The sequence below is a fragment of the Acanthochromis polyacanthus genome, chromosome 14 (assembly GCF_021347895.1).
Source record: "Acanthochromis polyacanthus isolate Apoly-LR-REF ecotype Palm Island chromosome 14, KAUST_Apoly_ChrSc, whole genome shotgun sequence".
Taxonomy (NCBI): Eukaryota; Metazoa; Chordata; class Actinopteri; family Pomacentridae; genus Acanthochromis; species Acanthochromis polyacanthus.
The window spans coordinates 12,804,061-12,818,563 of NC_067126.1; the positions used below are offsets into that span (position 1 = coordinate 12,804,061).

Sequence of the window (14,503 nt, forward strand, 5' to 3'; positions counted from 1 at the left end):
AAAACTGCACAAAGCTATAATTGCTGTCAAATAGATTTCTGCAAAACAAAAGTCAGAGTTAGCACTCTGATTACTTACAGGAATTAGATATTTCAATTTTAGAATTGTAATAGAGGACACTGAATACTTTCTGAACGGCTATGCCAAACAGCTATGACCTGTCGAGACATGGACTCCACAAGACCTCTGTGATTGCACATGTGCCATTGCCAATGTGCTACTTGCCAATTTTCTTGCTTTTAACACATTAACTTCAAGAACTGACTGTTGATTTGCTGTCTAAAATATCTCACCCTTGACATGTGTCACTGCAAGGAAACAATCAATGGTATTCACTTAAGGTGTCGGAGGTTTACATGTGGTTGCTGATTGTGGTTATTGTCACTTCAAACACAGAGATGAAACTATTTTTAGAATTTAGAAGCTGTACCTACAGAATGTGTGGCATTTATCCTTGAAAAAAGTAACTTGAATGATTTCTCATCTATGGTACTTTTTCGTCTCACACCTAAACTGACATTAAATTTCCACTGGAAACTGGTCCAATTTCTGTCTTTAGATAACTAAACCTATGAACGCCAAAACCTTGTCCTCTGGGGTTTAAATGACACCGCCTGCTTTGACCGTTCTTTAACCCTTTAAGCTTCAGTCAATTCCAGCCGTTTTCAGTACAAAAAATCGCTAATATTCTATTTTTAAATAAAAAAATTACGAAAAATACGGGGAATATTGGACGCGCATCGGGAGGTGCATTTCCTTGAAAACGACCGATTCGGGGATTTTATACCGACTTCAGGACATGTTTTGGACAAAATAGTTTACTGGCTTGTGTCATCTGATGTAAAAGGTTGGATTATGGCCGTTTTTTGTGGAATCTTTTTTTTTGTGTGTAATAATAAACCCGGAAATGTGAGTCGCGCTGTGTGCTTTGAAGCCGTGTATAGAGAACGGATGGATGAATATTTGTTTTTGTCGGACAAATGTGTTTTTCTCACCCGCTGTGGTAATCGCATCTGAAAGTGGTTTATACCGGCGGATTCATGAGAATCTAAGCTTTCCATCGGTGTATAGTGTTTGTATAATCGCGTTTGCACCCGTCGGACATTCTTGAAATTCCTATGCAAATTAGTAGGTGTACCGCCGGCGGTACACTGAAGCTTAAAGGGTTAAAGCATATAGTATAAAGCATACAGTTGTAAATCAAATCTGTGTTACACCTTTAGTCTGACTTCAGTCCAACTCACTGCAACAAATTTTCCAAAAATTTGTGGCAATTTAGGAACAAATAGACCTTGTTTACATAAAAATATACAATGGCAAAAGATTTTATTTGAGGTCAAAATGACCCAAGGAGAACACGAGGGTTAAAATTGTATTATTCCATTAAAACCACTCTTATCTATAAGCTACATTTAAAAATTTGCCAAGAATAAACAATGTGCAATAACAAGATTATGTTAAAATCCCAAAATTCTGCGCTCCTCAGCAGAACTATTAAGTCATTCGAGATTCAGCTGTCACCAGGTTGTTAGATTTTTTTTTTTTGTAAAATGAACAGTTAAGGAAAATAAACTTTCGTTTTTTCTTAAATTATAAATTTTATATACACATTATAACTTCGTTATACTGCACAGAAGACTTTTTTGATTTCCCTCTCCTTCTAGCTATGGTTGTTTTGTTTCCATAGATGTGCAGGACTTTATAATGCAGTGAAAAACAAGCCAACAGCAAATACAAATGAGACAGGAACAAAAAAAAATGGCCAGAAACAGCTTGAGGGTCAGATGGTTGAACAAGAGAAATGTCTCATATGTTAAATGAAGAAATGGAATTGACTAATAGATTAAATGACTACTAATTTGAATTATTTATTCTCACAATGGCTCATCACACACTGGTGTACATGACGGTCTGAGCCAACTCAGAGCAGGAGAAAAGGTTTTGCAAAGCATGACTCAAAAAACTAGTTTCTTGGAAGTGAATAAATCTAGGTAAAAAAAAAGACAAACCTCAAAAATTCAGAAATTCTAAAATATGATCTTTCATCCTTTAGCTGCTTCACCACTGAATCAGTTTCTATCATTACATTATCATTTACCCATTTCAGAAAGACCTTTCAACTAAAAACCCTAAAACTAAAAAGGAGAATAAAAATGGCATAAAGAGATGTAACACATTAGACTCAGAGCTTCAAATAGCTCTACTAAGTGAGTGGCCTCCTGTCAGATTGTGGCCGTACAATAGAACCAGTGGTACAAGTCCATTTACACCCCAGTGGAAAAGCCATAAATTGTGCAGATTGATGGCAACAGAGACATTCTTGGGAGGAGTAAATTGCTCTGCCTTTGTAACTGCTGTCAGAGAATTCCTTGGACAAAAGAGGCCATAATGTCAAAAAAGGCAGGGAGTCTTGGAATGATGGAGGGTGAAGAAGTCTCAGAATATGTATCATTTTTTTAAAATCATCCCATTACTTACCCACAGTTGACCCAGGCAATAGTCCCTTGGCCCTTTACTGTCTGGGCAACATCAGACAGCAGTTTCAGGTGGGAGTCCCCTGATGTAGCTGCAAACCGAGAATAAAGCACGGTTAGCCTTGTTACCAAAACCGCCCCCATCGCTCAGGACAACCCAGACACTGAAGACACTGTCATGACAAACACAGTGAGCAGGAATTGAGTTACAGTGGAGCTCAGTGTCTTACCGAAGAACCAAATAACGAAGAAAGAGATCACTGAGTTTGGGTCAGAGGGGTGATGGAAGAGCGTTTTCTAATACCTCTCAGAGGTTGGCTTCAGAGGGGGTGCTTAAGTTACATCAGCTTTCAACACCTTACAATGGTGTGACTAAGCAGGAGATGGGGGGATTATACGGTGACACAAAGACTCTGCGACTGCTGAAGCACACCAATTCCTCTGAAAACGGGGAAGCACAGCAGGTACGTTTGGAGAAACTACAGTTTCCACCTGCTGTACACTGCTAACTACCATATTCAGAGCTGTTATAAAGACATCATGTGTGAGCTCATTCAAGGACGATATCACGAGTTCATGACCACTGGTGACTTTCACAACCTCCTGTGTCAGAGACAAAATATAGCTGAGCTGTTAGTGTGTCAGGAAAGAGAAATTAGTGCCATCTACTATGTACCAGCTACAGCAATACTCATTGTAACATCACTGATTTTCATCAGATATGGCAACCAAAGCAGATTCCTTTGAGTAAAGTAAACAATTTGTAATATTCCAGTCCTTGTGTAACATCGTACATCATTGTTATATGCCTTCCGAAACTACGTGTTTTATTCACTGCGTAAAGACAACAATTCCTCTCAATGCTTCAGGCCAAGTCTATATTTAGATGTAGGGGTACTGCCATGACTCCCCAGGGTCCTGCCTCATACAGGGTTGGCAACATAAACATCTGGCAGTTCAGTATCAGTTTATTACCTTGTATGAAGCAGGAGGTAACCAGACACTGACTGGTTTGTTCATCGTTACGGTCTGATGGACAATAACCAGGAGAAAACTTAATAGGGATGTGATTGACTGCAGGGCTTCAGAGGCTGGCGATGAGTAAGGAACAGACTGTGTTTACTTGAGAGGGAGAACGAAAGTTAAGCAGCTATAGAGGTAGTCAGATAATTGGTTGGAGAGGACGACATCAAACCAGCTTGGCAGAAAACCTGCATTAGAGCAACCTTTGGTGTCCTTAAAGAACGAAGACCTGTGTGAAGCTACAGTCGGTGATCAATCGGAGCCACAGCTCGATATCCAGCGAGGTAATGTGAAAGATATGGGTCATGAATCATGGAACAAATCTGTGGCTGTGTGGCTCTGATAGTCCTGCGCAGCTTCTAACCTCCTGTAAGGGTTTTCTGAATGGATACATTAGTAATATAAAGCAGCTCCTTCTGTGAGACTGCAGAGTATATTCCTCTCCTTCACCGATATATGCAAATGAAAGTGGAATGAAAATGTACTGGGATGCATTAGGGGTTTTAAACTAGGTGGAAGGAAACACGAGTCGCAGTGTATAACAATGTTTGACTATTTTACTGTCCACTTAACAGCTACTCTCTAATTCTATAAGATAAGTATTTCCAAGTTATTTACTGAGACAGCCCACTGCGATCATGCCTTGAGAGCATGCTGTAGGCTAAAGCTGCACAAAACATTAATTCTAAATACATTTTCAGATACAGTGGCAGAATGTTCTGTTATGGATTTTATCTGATTTAAGCACTGCATATTGGCACTTTGTTCTAACAGAGGACAATCAAACATTTAGTTCCTCAAAATTGTACAATTTCCAGTAATCAAAGCAACGATTAACTTTACATGCATTTTATAAGCACATGCTCATGGCAAACTAACATTAGTCATGAGAATGCAGGGTTTCCTCCAGGATTTTTTTAAACTGTGGGGGAGGTCTGCCCGAGTGGAAGACGGGGGAGGGGGGGGGGGGGGGGGGGGGGGGGACGACAAATTTTGAAATGTGAAAATATGACTATTTCAAACTGAACGTTTTTCTAAATACATTATTTATTATCAGGTTTCCAGTACATTAATTGAAAATAATAACTGAAAAGACTATCTTGCAGTAACAACGAACACAACAACAAATTAAAGCAGCATCTAGAAGAGGCGTCAATCTGCCAGTACAACTGTGCCCTTCTGTCTCCTCATTATCATTTCTATTGACTTGAGGGAAATACATCACGACAAAAGTCTCAAGAACATTGAGCTTGTAAGGTTACCTGAGTCTCTTCCTCTGGAACCTTTCTCTTCTTGAGAAAATAGTTTAATATACTCATCTGAAAATGTGACCAGAAAAGAGTCATGGCAGGAAATTACCTGGGCATGACCTAAGCTAACGTTATGTCGTGCTGTTCAAAACGTCTATCTGAAACGTAACGGGTTTCCTCTATCAACAGGAAATTTAATTTTACAGTTAAAAAATAATCGACAACAAAATATTATCTCTCTACTGTATAACCAAAGACTCGACATGCTTTATTAGGCCTAGATTAATCTCTCTTTAACAAGTGTCAATGGTACAAAAATAAAATAAAAATAAGAATCTCTCTGAAATAATGATAATGCATATCCTGTATTAAACAATGAATAACACATTTATCACGACTCAGGATTTTTTTCTGTAGCCTAATCCATCTATATTTCGTTTTCACCGTTTTGAAAAAAACTGTATCAAATACAATCTAGTTTAGGTACCTTTCTTTCACCCTTTTCTCTCCCTCCATGTCGGACTGTTGTCTCTACTCTCTTCGCATTTCGCGCACAGCAGTTAGACAGGCAGTGCCAGGCAGTGTCTCCGGTGTTCCGGTGTTGGTTTTTCAAAATAAGGGTAGGGTATTTGCAGCGTAGCCTCACATTTCACGATAAACACCGCGTTTTGTGCCGAAATCACATTTAATACAGTAATCGTCAATAATATAAACATAAAACAACATAAAAACAAGGTAAAAAAAAAACATTATTCTGAAGGTGTGGCGGCTTTTATTTTGCTGTGGCGGTGCACCACAATCAATTACATGTAGAGGAAACCCTGGAATGTGTCCATAATTTTGGTTTCCTGTATATTTGTTCATGTACTGTACTTATTCACACACAATTGAGGGAAATGGCATCTTAAATCTGTATTCTATAAATCTCTAAATCAAGATAAATAGATAGCGGCTAAAAAAATGTGGTTTAAAGATTGCAGCTTTAAAAAAGAACTTAGCTACAATTAGCGCTGAGCAGCTTATCAATTTCAAATCTAAATTTGAAACAATGTAATTAGGAAACTGCAAAAACTGCAATTTAGGGAATAAACGAGCGGTGGTTTTTAAGTAATGAGACTAGCTCTAGTTTATTTAATTGGAGCAGATTGAAACTTTTAGGGTTTGCTTATGCTCGCACATCGATCAGTGTATACTACATGGTTAAGGCATGCACACTGTGGTTTGATTAACAGAAGCCCAGTCATGTTACTTAATGGCCACACCATGCACATTTTGCAGCACTTTTGGTGCAATTTCATGTCATAATTGTCCATTATGTACTAAATCTATTGTACAGTGAATACTGAACTGAAGTTCTTCAGAACGGTGTAAGAAATCAAATTGCAAGTTCAGCTCTGACTGCAATTGTGCTGTCATTCACAATTAAATATTTTAGTGCTGACTGCTATTTACTGAGCCATTTGAAAATGGGAATTTCTGACTTAAGTGATTGAAATTGTCCATAATCATGCCCTTGTATAAGCATATTGTCACAGCAGCACTTTACTCTTACGAAAATAGTACAACAGTGATGATTAAACTATGAATTAACCTTTATGTCTATTGGTAAAGGTGGCATTTTTCTAGTAATTGGCCATATTGGCTGACATATTGTATGCCTATGATAAATCAGTGACATTATAACAATAATGTTATTTGGGTTTCCATCACTCCACAACGACCTCTAAAATGACAAGCTGTTTGAGAGTTATTGAGATAATACCAGCATTATCTCTGAAGAATTACTATGATTGTCAGACTGGACTGCTGTCCCTGCCTCCTGCTGTGACAAACAATGAATGTTCATTCAGAAATTGATGCTGTCGTAGCAGAATGTAACACTTCCAACAGCAAATGTCCCTAAACAACGAAACAAATGTTCGTTTTTAAATATCATACCCTTCAACCAAGCATATGTTGTGGTAAAATCTACAACATCATCCAATAAATATGCATTCAGAGTGTTTTCACTGACCTGTTTTGGTGTAAAGCACCAGAACATTGGTTCTCGTCCTGAGCAGCTTCTTGAAGTCTTTGTGGTCACTGACTTTCTCTATGAGAGGAGATACCTTCACTGCCTCCAGAACCGACAGAAGCCACAACTGGTGAAACAAAAACACATACAGTTATTACCAAGGCTTCCCCCTTTGACATATAAAGCTCTTAATAACCAATCTCCATCATATCTTAAAGATCTGATAGTACCATATTATCCAGGTAGAACTCTTCACTCTCAAACTGCAGGCTTACTTGCTGTTCCTAGAATTTCTAAAAGTAGAATGGGAGGCAGAGCCTTCAGTTATCAGGCGCCTCTCCTGTGGAACCTGCTCCCAGTTTGGGTTCGGGAGGCAGACACCCTCTCTATTTTTAAGACCAGGCTTAAAACGTTCCTTTTTGACAAATCTTATAGTTAGGGTTGACTGGGTGACCCGGAGGGGTTCGGCCTGTGTCTTCATTTCCACAGCTGACTCCCTCTTGGACGTCCCTTCGTTCTGCCCCTAATCATGCTGCTATAGGCCTATAGGCTGCTGGGGGACTTCTCTTGACGCACTGAGCCCTTCTCTATCTACCTTTACATTTAATATGTATACCGTTATTGCATTACATTCACTCTGTTTCCCCGTGTTATTTCTCCGAGTGTCCCTGGTCCCAGAGCTGGATGCTTTAGATCTGCGGTCGATGTTCCACCAACTGGTCCAGTCCCCACCATGTCCACTGTGGGATGCTGCTGCTGACCTTCCTACAGCCCTCCGCTTCCAGCTCCCCTTTTCCACCAGTCAACTCTGCATTGCCCTCACTATACTTGTTATGCTAATCTACATACTGTTTGAATTTTACTGCTAGCTATATATGCAGTATATTTAATGTGAGAGCCATACATCATAAGAGTAAACTATGAGTCAGTTTTCAATGTTAGCTTATACTTTGTGTCACATATCCTGTCATACATGTATCCAAATGTGTGTTGTACTTTCCTTGCTTTCCCACCCCTCCCTCTCCTCCCATCTCTCCCCCTTGCCCTCCTCTGTCCCTCTCAACCCGCCCGGCCAGCAGGCAGATGGGTCCCCCCTATTTAGAGCCGGGTTCTGCTCGAGGTTTTTTCCCTGTAAAAAGGGTGTTTTCCTTGCCATTGGGCTTGCTCTGGGGGTCAGGCATATGGGTTCTGTAAAGCGTCTTGAGACAATTTGACTGTAATTGACGCTATATAAATAAAATTGAATTGAAAAAATGATTTGTGAAGTGTTGTCTCTAAAATATTGGCAGTATGCCATTTACGATATGCACTTCGTCTTTTCTGTATCTTCACTCCATCATGGACCATGCACAAATTTAAGCGATTATTGACGTATGATTCAGAGATGAGGGTGATTCATTACTGATTCACTTTATAATAAAGATACCGGCACGCATGTTGCTCTTCACTATCGAAGCATGGAAGTGAAATGTCTTCAACTTCACTCATTTTAACTCAAAGGTCAGAAAAAAAACTAACTTTCTTGACCGAAGAAGCCAAACCTTCTGTGGTGCTGAATGTAATAAATTGATTATTATTCATATCCTTATTTATAGGAATAATTATTTAAAAAGATCAAATAAATGCTTTATAAATCTTGTATCTGTTGTGTCTAGCCACAATAAAATTAATAAAGTGAGCTCCACTGAAAGTCATGGTGTAGTTTCCACACTGGGGCGGCATGGCTCAGTGGGTAGAGTGGCCGTCTTGCAACCGAAGGGTTGCCGGTTCGATCCTCGCCCCGTCGTGTTCGAGGTGTCCCTGAGCAAGACACCTAACCCCGAATTGCTCCTGATGGGGTCGTGGTTAGCGCCTTGCATGGCAGCTTCCGCCATCAGTGTGTGAATGTGTGTGTGAATGGGTGAATGTGATGTATCATGTAAAGCGCTTTGGGTACCTTGCAGGTATAGTAAAGCGCTATGTAAATACAGACCATTTACCATTTACCACCGAATAGTGCAGAAAAAGGTCAAGTATCAGAAGCTGCTATTGAATGCCATCTTTAAATTATACTTTGAAGACTCAGTTCCAGACTGAAACCAATATTATGTCAATTTCATTCAGGTGATGTTATTCCAACAAATATTTATGGCTAGATTGTTATTTATATGTATTTACAGAAACCGCAGGGTGAGTTAACTTCTACTAGTACACAAGAAATATAAAAATCTGAATGGATTGCTTTAATATTTACTAAGTGTATTCCTCTGACTGAACTTGTATATGCGTTCTTCAGTGCTGCACTGATGTAATTGCAGATTCTTCATGGTACAAACAAGACAAGCTGAAACTTCAATTATCAACCTGTACTTTAAGTGTTTTCAAAGACAGCAACATCTGCACCATTACTCCAAACGTCCCCTTCGACTCTGTAAACATGAGTTGTTCAGCTAATACTGTGAAATGCCTAATATGGCAAACAAAGCCCACATTGAGAGGCTTGCACTTTAATCAAAGGCGACAAAAGGGGGGTAAAAAAACAAAACAAAAACAAGACTGATTACACTCCAGCCATATAAAGCTATTTCCATGAATTTTAATTCTCTCTGTGCCATCACCATTCATTAAAAAGCTCTTCATTTCTGCCTACAGAGAACTAAATTAGACACCAAACATTGTCTGCTCGCTCAATGGATCCAGCCTGATGAGTGATATCACCTGGAATGAAAACAAGCACCTGTCAGACTCATATTCTAATTCTAATTCCCGACTTGATGTTCATCTGAGGTGAGACTGATCCGGATTGGGAGACGTTGCACTTTGCACACTGGTAAATTTTAATATTAACACAGACAAGTCAAAAGACTGAGACACTGCACAGTTATGTATATTATATGTGAGGCATATTGTCATTCTTGATAAGTACTGTTTGTGCTGAGTCGGGGTGCTGGTGTTTTGTCACCTGTGCATGAGTCTGATTAGGTTGATGCAATAAATACAAGCTCTGTCGGTATTTGTTTGAGGCCCATAGGAGACACATGGGTGGGCTAATTAGAGGCTGGCTAGGTGACACTAATCTGTCAATGTGGCCATTCAGTGGTTATGAGAGTGAAAAGGTCGAGGCAAAAATTAGGGCGACGTAAGAAAAGGTGGCAGGTTGTCTTAGTTGTCCAAGTGAGGCAGGAAATGTGATGCTTGATGGACACCCACTGTGCTTGCACTAGAGAAAATTTGTCTCTAGCCACTGTGGCTAAAGTGCTAGAATTTTGTTCAGCCACATTTAGCCACACTTTTTCAGTATCTGTACTGCGGCGCGCGAAGTTGTTGACAAAAGACAAGACAGTTGAAGGCATCATCTTGGGCTTTGGGAAATACTGATAGAATATATTTTTCACCCTTTTCTGACAGTTTATAGAACAAATAATTAATCACTCAATTGAGAAAGTAATGGACAGATTCAAAAATAATGAAATGACCAATTAATTGCCAGCCAAATAGCAGCTGAAGGCCTGAATAGCAATAATACAGCAAGAAAAAAAAGCATGGGTTAACAAGTTGGGATGCACAAGGACCGGGGGATTGGGGATGAGGGAAGTGTATGTGCACGTGTGTGTGTGTGTGTGTGTATATGTGTGTGTGTGTGTAGCAAAGGGGGAGGAGTGTTGGTGGAAATGGAGTAAGCCAGGTGCAGAGAGCGAGAGCTGTAGTCCGAATCCTTTTTTCTGATTGGCTGAGACGAGACACGTGACAGTGTGCATCTATTAATGATCGGAAGCATTCGGGTCGTTCCGGTTGTACTCGGTAGCGCTCTTCAAAGGAGACGCGGTTTGTTATTTTCTTCGATTATCGCTCGGCAAATTACGAAAAAGTTGTAAGTTAACCCTTTTTTCACATTTATTAGGCAAAATTAGCTTCGCCACCGTGGGTAAACATGCTAAAAATGGCTTTACCATCCTGAGGAAGGCTTCGCCTATGGTGGAGTGGCGAATGGCTAGCACAAGCACAGGCCCAGAAGGATTAAAATTATGCAAACTAAACAGGATTCTTTCTTAAACACTGACTTTCTCCCTGAATAATGAAACGGTTACTGCAGTTTTCTTTCTTCTTGGTACAATAATGAAAAGTAATAAGATGCATAATTGAGTTAAAACATAAATTACAATATAAATCAAAACAAGTTACATTGGTGCCATGCCTTACATAAAAGATGGTACAATTACATATCCTTATTCTGGACTACAAATATCATTTAAGGACAGTCAGTTTTTCTGAGTTCTTTCTTTTAACAATTACTGACCTCCTGCTGGCTGGAAAAGTGGCTCTGACAAGTGTACAGCCTTCTAATTCACATTTGAGTTAGAAAGGAACCAAATGATGATCAAGAGTCACGGCAAAAAAAATAAAAAAGTGTTTCAAACCACTCTAGCTGTATAATCCACTTGTCAGTGGATTATACAGCTGGAAAGGGTTCAGTAGGTTCCAGGGAATACTTATTTCCCCCTCTAATTTAGTGAATACTATGTGCTTCAACCAGCGGAAATGGGGGTGGTTTAAAAAGGCTTTATGGATGTTCTGACAGTCTCTGATTGAACTCTGGCTCACCTTTACAATCCATTATAACTTCTGATAGTCCAACATGCATGCAGCTGCCGCTTTCTGTGAAGAAAGTTACTAACTTTACATACTGTAGATGCCTTTCAAACTTTAAGATATTGCTGTGACAGATTTCCAAGGGACATTTGCTAATGTGGATGTTGCAGGCAACTAAGCGATTAGTAAATGTTAGTCCAAGCCAGCTCAGATATTTAAGGTATTTTCATCTGGGGATTATTGAACATTGACAAAAATCTGCTTGCAAATGCTGCTTTTGTACAAATTCTAGCTATGGAGAGATAAACAGTCTAAGTCCACTATAAAGGTCTCTCAGAGTTCAGTTCAGTTTTTTGGGTCCAGACCAAAGCAGAAATGATGCATTATAGTTTTGGTGTGCTTTGAATTCACACTGGCATTTTTAAATTCCCTCTCTAACCATTGATTTAACCCTTTACGCTTCAGTGCGTAGTAGGTGTACCGCCGGTGGTACACCTACTAATTTGCATAGGAATTTCAAGAATGTCCGACGGCTGCAAACCCGATTATACAAACACTATACGCCGATGGAAAGCTTAGATTCTCATGAATCCACCGGTATAAACCACTTTCAGATGTGATTACCACAGCGGGTGAGAAAAACACATTTGTCCGACAAAAACAAATATTCATCCATCCGTTCTCTATACACGGCTTCAACGCACACAGCGCGACTCACATTTCCGGGTTCATTATCACACACAGAAAAAAAGATTCCACAAAAAACGGCCATAATCCAACCTTTTACATCCAGACAACACAAGCCAGTAAACTATTTTGTCCAAAACATGTCCTGAAGTCGGTATAAAATCCACGAATCGGTCGTTTTCAAGGAAATGCACCTCGCGATGTGCGTCCAATATTCCCTGTATTTTTCGTCATTTTTTTTTTATTAAAAATAGAATATTAGCAATTTTTTCTACTGAAAACGGCTGGAATTGACTGAAGCTTAAAGGGTTAAACACTAAAAAACTTAAACACTAAAAACTCTTTTCTGTCTAATAGGGCTGGACTCGAATATCCGAATATTCGTTTGCTACGGCGGTATCTGGATATTAATTTTGGTATCCGAATATTCGCTCCCCGACACACACACACACACACACACACACACACACACACACACACACACACACACACACACATATATGTCTATGACATATACAGTAGGTGTAGGTCTAGGTGATCACCCCCTCCTCCCCCCACACAAAAATAGGACTATTTGGAGCTCGTCTCATCCCTTTGCCTTCGGCCCACTTCGGCTCATCCATTCGTGTTTGTTACCAATACCCAAATGGCTGTGTGGCTGTCGACTCTGACGTCACGCTTCACTTCGTTGCATAAACGCAAGACAAGATGTCGAAGACTTCTGCTGTTTGGGAATTCTTCAGTTTAACAGACAAAACGAAGGCAGTGCGCAAAATTTGCGAATGGATCCAAATACTCAGGCGGGTCTCCTTTGTTCCGGGAGACCAGTTGAATGGATCCAAATATTCGGGCCGTCTCCGCCCCCACCCCCCGTCGGACTTTACCGGGTGGAACAAATATTCGGATATTCGTCTTTAATAGGGCCCGAATATCCGGAGACCAGAAACCGCTATTCGGGCCAGCCCTATGTCATGGCCCCTCCCTCTCCTGCTCTGCGCTCCGGCTGATTGCGAGCGGCTGTGACGGAGCGCAGCTGCTTGGAATCTGCAATCACCATCAAATAAAGCCTGGCTCTCCCACTACACCGTGCTGGGTCATTGCTCGCGGTTCCCCGGTAACGACCAAACCAACCTGCTCAGCTCCACCTCTGCCTGGAATCCCACATCTGCTCCATCGCCTCGTCTGCCTGGAGTCCCTCATCTGCCCCGTCGCCTCGTCTGCCTGGTATCCCTCATCTGCCCCGTTGCCTCGTCTGCCTGGAATTCCTCATCTGCCCCGTCGCCTCGTCTGCCTGGAATCCCACATCTGCTCCGTTGCCTCGTCTGCCTGGAGTCCCTCATCTGCCCCGTCACCTCGTCTGCCTGGTATTCCTCATCAGCCTCATTGCCTCGTCTGCCTGGAATCCCTCATCTGCCCCGTCGCCTCGTCTGCCTGGAATCCCACATCTGCTCCGTTGCCTCGTCGGCCTGGAGTCCCTCATCTGCCCCGTCACCTCGTCTGCCTGGTATTCCTCATCAGCCTCGTTGCCTCGTCTGCCTGGAATCCCTCATCTGCCCCGTTGCCTCGTCTGCCTGGAATTCCTCATCTGCCCCGTCGGCCCGTCTGCCTGGAATCCCCCATCTGCTCCGTTGCCCCTCCGCTCTGGACGTCTGCTCTGGTTCTCCCTATCCCGCTGTCCCTGCCGCAACTCCACCACCGGCTTCCATCAGCTCCGTCCCCGCCTTGTCTCCCGACCCCCTGGACTACGTGAGTCACCTCTCCTCATTTAGTTTAGTTAAACCCCCACCACGGCCGCTGTGCCGTCGCCCTTAGTTCTAGTTTTATCCCCGTTCTGTTTATTCCCATGCCTCCCATGTGGAGAGTTTATGTTTGAATTATTATTAAATCCCTGTTTACTTATCCTGCCTGTTGTGCCTGCTTTTTGGGTTCAAAACCGCCGTGCATTGTAACACCCTACTGTCTATTTCTGACCTGTTAAAGCTAAGAAATACAAGTAGAAGACGGAAATTTAAGCAGCTGGTATTTCTGGAAAGGCTAAGTTTGATTTGGCACGCGCTACAACTCAATAAATACTTTGAGAGCATCAAAGCCGATAAGAAAGTTTGTGAATTTGGATGCACCTGGAGCACACCAGCTCACCTATGACAAACACTGTAAAACTAATATAGCCTTCGATACCATCAGCCACTCCATCCTCCTCTCCCACCCGGAATCACCCCTCCACATCACCGGTTCCGCTCTCTCCTGGCTCAGGTTGTATCTTTCAACCAGAAAACAACAGTGTGGGACTTTCGTCAAAATCCTTGGTCGTCCGTACAGCAAATTACGGACGACCAACTCCTGCCAAATCCAAATTTTTGGTAGTCCGTACAAATTTCTGGTCATCCATAATTTGCGGCGTTTTTTTTTTTTAGTTGAAGCAAAAAATAAAATTGATTAAAAAGTCACTTTTTTAAAAATCTTTAATTATATCTTGTGTAACTTTA

At 41.2% G+C, this 14,503-nt stretch overlaps 1 protein-coding gene across 1 annotated transcript in view; it reads right to left on the reverse strand.

The window, feature by feature from the left end:
- The window catches only part of pdia5 (protein disulfide isomerase family A, member 5), a 109,002-nt gene that overhangs the window by 77,729 nt on the left and 16,770 nt on the right, over positions 1-14,503 (reverse strand). Inside the window, 2 exon segments of the mRNA XM_051958999.1 lie at positions 2,479-2,566; positions 6,762-6,888. Of these exon segments, the coding sequence (XP_051814959.1) occupies positions 2,479-2,566; positions 6,762-6,888 (215 nt within the window).